The sequence below is a fragment of the Dendrobium catenatum genome, unplaced genomic scaffold (assembly GCF_001605985.2).
Source record: "Dendrobium catenatum unplaced genomic scaffold, ASM160598v2 fragScaff_scaffold_621, whole genome shotgun sequence".
In the NCBI taxonomy this organism is placed as follows: Eukaryota; Viridiplantae; Streptophyta; class Magnoliopsida; order Asparagales; family Orchidaceae; genus Dendrobium; species Dendrobium catenatum.
In genome coordinates this window covers 27,576,455-27,585,619 of record NW_021319083.1, presented here as the reverse complement: position 1 = coordinate 27,585,619, position 9,165 = coordinate 27,576,455, and the positions used below count along the sequence as shown (strand labels likewise).

Genomic DNA, 9,165 nt, shown 5'->3' with positions numbered 1-9,165 from the left:
GTACTTTTAAAATATTATAAATATAATATCATGTTCAATCAATGTCCGTGTCCTATATTTTCAATAATTGATGTGTCATGTGTCCGTGTCATGTCATATCTGTGTTGTCGTATGCGTGTCTTGCATCATAGATGGTACCACTTGGATATTTCTCCATTTTAACAATTGAGTTTCAACTTAAAAAATAATATCCCCGTTATTCTATATGAGAGATCAAATATTTAAATCGATCACACCCACAAGTATAAGTTGATCTTTAGCAATATTTACTAACTAACAATTTTGCACAATCTAAAATCACATATCATATGCCCTACTGTTTTTCTACAAATCTTAAGCAATTTATCTTCTAAACATTTATTCCATTACTCTAAATTTCTACTTATATCAGATAGGTTTCACTAATTACAAATCTATCATATGCAAGTAACATACACCAATGTACTTCAATTTAAATATACTTTGTAAAGATTTTCAAAACTATAGATTTACAATCGACACTCGAAATATTATACTACTATTACGAACACTTTGATCACTTTACAATAAGTAATGCTAATCTATGTTCCATTATATATATCTGTATAAATTCAATATGTTTATAATACACACCCTTTTTTAATATGCAAAAATTCAATTTTCACGGTATCTAATCATAAACTTTAAAGATAAATAAAAATTGAATGATCATTTGTTTGCTCTCTAGACATTTTCATTAGTTTTGAAGCATAAAAATTGGCATAATAGTAGAGCTTCTTCACCTAAAATCAAATATATTCTCAAATAGTAGCATGTTTTTCCAAAATCTTCATTTCATTGCCCCTCTCCTATCACTTCATTATATGATTTAATAAGTTGATTCCCCTATAATTATCACAATTATAAATATTACCCATCTTCTTAAATATTAGTATCAAAATTGTACTCCAATTATTTGATATCCCTAGCTTGTTAAGGCTTGTTTAGATTCCATGAAATGAATTTTTGCTCAAACTAATACAATATATAGCACAATTTTTCATATCTCAATTGGCATGTAAATTGAGAAATAATGGAGAAAATCCCTTTTCCATAACTCTACAAACCCTTAAATAGTTATCTCAAAATGCAACCTCTATTACAAAATTTTAACTAATATTTATTATTAAAAAAAAGTAAAATTAAGTTAATTTTGAAGATGTATAAGCTAAATGATGCTCATCCTCAAACATAATGGCCTAAGCTTTGGAGAAGATGTATAAGTGAAATTGAGTCACATCCACAAACATAATGAATAATCATACTTGCTTGTATAAGTGAAGAATACAGCAACAACAAGCCTTTATCCCGATATGTGGGGTCGGCTATATGAATCATTTTTTCTCCATTGTGCCCTATTAAAAGTTATATTTTCATTTAAATCTAATTTAAAAAAAAAATTTAATACTTTCTAACCAAATCTTTTTAAGTCTACATCTACCTTTCTTAACATAAGCTAGATCTAATACATCTACTCTATTAAAAGGGTCATTGAAAGGAGGATGTTTTATGCGACCAAACCAGCTAAGGTAACTTTCTCTAATCTTATTTTCCACTGGAGCTACTCCAACCTTTTCATGTATATACTCATCTCGAATTCTGTCTCTAAGTGTAAAGCCACTCATCTACTAAAGCATCATCATCTCTGCAACACTTAATTTTATAGTTCTATTTTAATGGACAACATTACGCACTATAAAGCATTGTAGGTCTCACCATCTAATAAAATTTTTCCTTAAGTTTTAGGGGTACTTTCTATCACACAATAGGCCTGATGCATTCCTCCGCTTCAACCATCCAACTTGAATTCAACTTATAATATCCCTATCTATCTTACCATTATTTTGAACAATAGACCCTAGATATCTAAAACATGCACTCTTTTTAATGACTTGATCACCCAATGTCACAATCCCACCACTAGATATATTACTACTAAAATTGCACTCCATGTATTCAGTTTTAGATCTACTTAAACGAAAACTTTTAGACTCTAAGGTTGAGCTCCATAATTCAAGCTCTTTATCAACTCCCTCTCTAGTCTTATCAACAAGAAGAATATCATCAACAAAAAGAATACATCAAGGTACATCCTCTTGCAAATGTTTAGTAAGAACATCCATGACTAAAGAAAAAACATATGGGCTTAAAGCTGAACCTTGATGTAATCCAACTTAAATAGAAAAATACTTGGTCAAACCGCCTTTTGTTTGAACACTAGTAATAGCTCATGTATACATATCCTTAGTAATTTGAATACAAGAATTATTAACTCATTTCTTTTCTAAAACTCTCCAGAGCATTTCTCTTGGAACTTTATCATATGCTTTCTCTAAATCTATAAATATTATATATAGATCCTCCTTACTCTCTTTGTACTTCTCCATCAAACCTCTCAGCAAATGTATAGCTTCCCTAGCAGACCTACCCAACATGAATCCAAACTGATTTTGAGAAGCATTAGTATCACATCGTAATCTATGCCCAATTACTTTCTCCCATAATTTTAATATATAACACATTAACTTAATTTCTCAATGATTTGCACACTCTTATGCATCACCTTTATTATTAAAAATAAGAATCAACATATCGTAATCTATGCCCAATTACTTTCTCCCATAATTTTAATATATAACACATTAACTTAATTTCTCAATGATTTGCACACTCTTATGCATCACCTTAATTATTAAAACTAAGAATCAACATTCTTTCTCCACTCACCTGGCATCTTTTTAACCTTCAAAATAATATTAAAAATTTTAGTAAGTCAAGAAATTACTTCATCTCTTAAACATTTTCATATTTCTATTGGAACATTATCAGACCCTACTACTTTTACATATTTCATTTTCTTTAAAGCCTCTATAACTTCGGCTTTACTAATACGATGATAAAAATAAAAATTCTTATTTTTATTTAAGGTGCGAAGGTCACTAAAGTCAATCGTATTCTCATAACCTTCATTAAAAAGTGAAGGGTTGTGTTAAGTAATTAATAGCTAGCATAAAATTTGTCAAATAATCATGACATGAATCTTTTAATTTATTGTGTTATATAAGTGAAGAATATAGTTGAGAAATTAAATGTAAGTGAATGATTGAAATGTCATTACTTAATATGCAGATCTATTAATCAAACATGAATGAGCACAAGTTTGATGAGTAAATATTTTCATTTGTGGTTCTCTCATTTGTTATCGAATTGAATACAAACCAAACTTAAACATGCATCCAAGTTGCCATATGCATGAAAAAAAAATTTAATCAATGGTTGTGATGGCTTTAAAAATGATTTATGATTTTAATTGAACAACATCCTTTAACTGACAAAAAAAACTTAAAATATATGTTGTCCATCATGAATTTTAAAGTTATTTGATAATATTTAACAATAAAATAAATGAGAAAAAAATTAAACAATTATTGTGTACGTGTATGCATGTATATACTCATGCATATGCCACACACAAGCATACTTATTTATACCAAGCTCTTATTGACATAATCAAGTCATCTCTAGCTCATGTTCTTTTAATAAATGTATTAAAAAACCTTTCTCAAGATTAGCACATTTAGTCATCAAACAACTTGTACTCAAGCTAATTAACAAGCCAAGCACCAATTGTTTGATAAGATCAACCTTTTTTAAAACCCCTAAACAATTAAGAAACAGCTGTATTAAATCCTAATAATTTTACAATATGAAATGAAACAGCTGTGTTATTATACCAAAAGCTTTTTGTAAAAATTAGTAATGTTCCCAATCTATTTCACCCTCAAAAGCTCATCATAGACAGAAATATTTGCTCGAGTTCTTCTGCACCTTGTATTGTTGAAATAAACCAAGAGGCTTCTAGAATTGAAAAAAAAATGTCTTGATTCAGCTTAAGAGCATAACCAGCAGGCGTTTGAGTGATATATTTTCAATATATAAACATAATAAAATTAAAATTAAAATTGTTTCAGGAAAACCACGGGCAGCTCAAAATAAACAGCACCTGCAAAGCGTCTTCATTTCATCTCTCCAGCCGCACTCTATGAGCCTTTCCCTCAAGAGATCCATCAGTTTTTCCTTCTCCCCGCTCTCAATCAACTTCATAGAAAAAAAAAAAAAAAAAAAAATCAGCGGTCAGATAGAAAAAGCAACCTCCTGAACACAAAGAAAAAGAGAGACGGTACTTTGATGTTGATGATTTCCTGAAGTGTCGGCTCTTTCTGTGGCTCATCGTCGACGTCTGGCGTTGGCGGCCGATTGACCGAACCCCTCCTTCATTGGCGCCCAATCGATTAAATAAAGGAAGTAGAGGCGAGATCGTCATATTTAAGAAAAAACAAGGTAAGAATTGAATCAAATGAGCCATTTTGAATGCCATGATAAGATCTAGATGAACACAGAGATCGATTACATTGTCCTCCTCCCTCGCTCTCAAGCTTCCCCTTCGCAGTCCCGCAATCGCTTCGCTTGCCTGTCCGCAACAACCCCAGAGCAAGCCAAAGCTAGTTCTTGCTATCGAGGGACTTTTTGGGAGCTTCTAGTTTGGCAAATTTTTCAAGAGATTTTTATAATATTGGCTAAATTTTTAGAATAGGATATATTATAATTTGGTAATCATAAAAAATATATTTATAATTTCATTCTCAAAATAATTTATTAATTCTTAAAATAATTTACTTTTTCATATTTTTTTTTAACTATTTGTATAGTTGCTCTAATTAGCTTAAGCAAACTCAAGAGTTATTCAGCTCTACTATCTAAGCAAATGAGTTAAAATTTAATGTTTTTGCGCAACTTGTTAAATTATCAAATTTATCTCAAGTTGTTCATAAATATAAACTCTTCTTAAAAGTGATATATAATGGGATATTGACTTTATATGGCCTATAATAGTAAAAATTGGAGTAATATAGATATTTTATTTTAGGGAAATATGCTCAAAAGTTTTTCAAGCTAAAATATTCTCGCTTTTGAATGTGGAGTACTAAATTGAGGTCACTCCTGAGCTATTAAGTTTAAATGAGCTTCGAATAAAGTTAGATCATGATTTGAATGACATGTGAGAAAAAAAATCAACCCTTGTTTGAACCAACCTAAGTTTGAATAGGGTTAGGACAAGGCTTGGGCAAGGTTCAAGCAAAGCTCAAACATGTTAAAACAATACTCAAATTGGGTCTAAGCAAATTTACCTACAACAGATACAGTGAAGTGTGTGCCAATAGTTTTAATTGAACAAACTACAAGATTAATATAACATAATATAATCATAATAGCTATAGCATTAATAGATTATAAGGCATATATAATAGAGTGTAAACTAATGGCTATAAAACATCATAATGATAAACAAAATATCATTGCACAATCAATCAACAACATTACTTGGCTAATAGCCTTTCACTTTGTATTAGTCGCACCTGAGTTGTACCACATCCTTCTTTGCCTTTGAAGGTTATAGATTATTCCTTGGACAAACACTCTTTGACATCACTTGTGGTAGTAACATAAAAATTCCCTTTATTTTGGAGTGATTTAAATTTTTAGCATACATAATTACAATGTTTTATGTGTATAGAACTTTGAATGTAAGCCATAACTAACACCTTTGTCCTGAGCCAATATAAAACACATTTGCATGGGAGAAACATAAATCAAACTTTATGCATGTACATATTCTCTCTCACAAATCAACAATATTGTTAAGATCGCCATCAATGATATGCAATTCAAATTGACTAATATAAGATACAATAAAAATTTTGGCTTTATTCAAAAGCTTTTTCAGTGTTTCTTTGATTATTTTCATCAAAAATAATTTTTTTTTAATTTGTTATTGTTATAATGGTATATCTATCAAAGAATAATATATGTATCATATTTCTTAAAAACTTTTATAATGCAGAAAATGGATATAAGCATGTACAGTTGGTAACATTATTGAAGCTCATTTTAATAATAAGTTTCATCAAGTTATATCAATTTTCATGAAAGAAAACATGAGCCCAACACTCAAAGCTTGCTAACTCCATTCTCCATATAGGTATATATGGTTGGGTTCTTGATGTAAATTTTGTCAAATTGCTTATAAAACACAACTTTTCTATAAGACCTAAAAGTCATATGATATTCCTCATGATATTTATCAATTTAATGGTCGTTGTGGTATGGTAAGTGCAAGCTCACTAATGTTTGTCTAGAAAATGGATAATAAAGTATTATTGATGTATATATATTAGAGATAAATACTAAGTTTTCCCTTTCACTATTAACTCTCTCAATCTGGCCATGAAATATGTTAATAAATGATTATGTTGAGAGTCAATTACTATAAATACCATGAGTATTAGCAATTTTGATGCCCCAGAATTTAATTTGGATGAATTCTTCTTATTTATCAATATATAACAACCAGAGCTATCTAATTTCACTTATCAATATAAATACCAGCAAAAATAAAACTATCCATCAAAATAATAATATATATACATCTAAATTCATTTTTCCAAAAATCATATACACTATTCATGATCTATACAATTATTTCACAACTACCATGTCATAAGTACAAAAGAATAGTTAAAAACTAGGAACATAAACTTGAAGGATCATGGTCAATCTCACACTCCTTGTCATGCCCCAAAATAGAAATTCAAATTGCTACACTTCTTTTCCCAAGTCCTGACCTAAAATCTTTTAACCATACATAATGAGTTCAAGAGCCCAGCAATTAACCAAATCCTATAATTAAACTCAAATATGACAAAATTAAAGCAATATGCATATCAACAATCAAATTATAGTAGTAATAATTATATGATCATGAATTAGTGCAGAAGTAGTAAAGCTCACATATAGTAGTAATAAAGTCTGAAAATGATAAAATAATATGATATACAAGCCAATATAATAGTACAGTGGAGAAATCGATAAATTAGTAAGGGAGTCAAATTAATAAAGTAGTCATCATATCAGTATTATCAATCAATAAAGAAATTATATAAAGCAATAAAATTAAAGCATTGGTAAGAACTGTTGGAATCATATCAATACATAAGAAGCATATAAATATATGCATATGTATCATATCAGCATCTTAATTACATGCTCAATATATCACGTGCTTAATATCAGTGTAGTGAATCTGTAGTATCAAACAGTGTCGGTGTCTATATCGATAATAATAATAGTCCGGTATCATTAGTAAAATTGGTGATAGTAACAATAAAATAATATGGTGATAGTGAATCCAAATAATAATAGTAAATCAGTACAATAATTATAAGGTCGTATAACAATAATAAATTAGTAACATACATTTTAATAATCATATTAAAAAAATAAGAAGTCATAGTTTATATAGTATTTTTTATCAGTAAGTTTATTGTCATTAATTCTTGGCTCAGTAAATAGAGTGATCACTCTTTGCCTATCAGCATAATAATAACTCATCATAACTCTCAATCAGTGTATCATATGAATCAGTAGAGGATAACACCAAACCACAATAGTTAAAGGAAAGCTTGTTGGCCCATCATACTATACATGTTAGTCAGTCTCTAGCATATGTCAGTAAAATTAGATTTTTACTTGACTTCATATATATTATTTCATATTATTATAATAATAATAGTAATTAACTATTAGTTAATCATACACCCATTTTCATTCTTAATACCCGTATTAACAGTATGCTTAAATAAAAATGCATATTTATTTATTCAGTACAATTCATATACAATTTAATAACTTTTATTTTACCTGATGAAAATCAATAATATTATAGTTAAAATGCTTATATTGTTGGCATATATCACATACAAAAAATTATGCTATGAAAATTTACAAACATTTAAGATATTATAGCTTTTAAAAGTTTTGAATAAATTAAAATGTATAAAACACAAAATACACAAAACTCTTGAAATAAAAAATAGGATAATGATTCCTTACAATAATACAAGTAAATTATTCAATAGGATTGACTGACAAAAAATTATTCGCTCCATGATCTCCAAACCCTATATTTTCTTCCTCACCCTCTCTCTTTTTTTTTTGTTAATTGAATAAATAGGGAAAAAGTCTTTTAATAGATTTGGGTTAATTGATTAATATATTTATAATAAAATAACAATATAATATAATTATAATTATATAATTTATTCAATTTTTAATATAAAATTTATATAAATTTTCTTATATCTTCAAATTTAAAGATCCAAAAATCATAAAAAATATCCATAAAATAATCCATCATATTTAAAAATTTTCTGTGAAATCGATTTGCAAAACAGACACCAAACAGTTTCAAAACCCTCAATTATACCGAGGTGTCAATTTTTCAAAGATTTGCACAAATGCCTAAAATTTTTAGAAAACTTAGTGTAATTAAAACACTACAATATCTATGTTATGACAAAGACAATTTATAATTTGCACTTATAATGATTCTAGAAAACATTTATTTTAGTAGATGAAAATATGGTTTATTACATAAATAATTTCATAATCCCTTTTTACATATGGTATGAATCCCATTTTACATATATATTTATTGTTAGTAACTGTTAGCTCGATAAATAGATTGATCACTCTTTGTCTGTCAGCATAATAATAACTCATCATAACTCTCAATTAGTGTATCATGTGAATCAGTAGAGGATAACATCAAACCACAATAGTTAAAGAAAAGCCCCTTGGCCCATCATACTATACATGTTAGTCAGTCTCTAGCCAATGTCAATGAAATTAGATTTTTATCTGTCTTCACATATATTATTATCATATTATCATAATAATAATAGTAATTAACTAGTAGTTAATCATACACCCATTTTCATTCTCAATACATGTATTAACAGTATGCTAAAATAAAAATACATATATTATTTATTCAGTACAAATCATATAAAATTTAATAACTTTTATTTAACCTGATGAAATTCAGTAATATTACAGTTAAAATGCTTATATTGTTGACATATATCACATACCAAAAATTATGCTATGAAAATTTGCTAAAATTTAAGATATTATAGCTTTTAAAAGTTTTGAATAAATTAAAATGTATAAAACACAAAATACACAAAACTCTTGAAATAAAAAATAGGATAATGATTTCTTACAATAATACAAGCAAATTATTCAATA

At 28.0% G+C, this 9,165-nt stretch overlaps 1 protein-coding gene across 1 annotated transcript; it reads right to left on the bottom strand.

Annotated features, from left to right (window-relative positions):
- Positions 1 to 2,123: 2,123 nt before the first annotated feature.
- On the bottom strand, positions 2,124 to 4,565 carry LOC110106516 (transcription and mRNA export factor ENY2). The gene is made up of 3 exons (XM_020836447.2): positions 4,430 to 4,565; positions 4,203 to 4,290; positions 2,124 to 4,116 (listed from the first exon to the last, which is right to left on the bottom strand). Coding segments are annotated over exons 1-3 (201 nt in total). The 5' UTR covers positions 4,432 to 4,565; the 3' UTR covers positions 2,124 to 4,005.
- Positions 4,566 to 9,165: the final 4,600 nt, after the last annotated feature.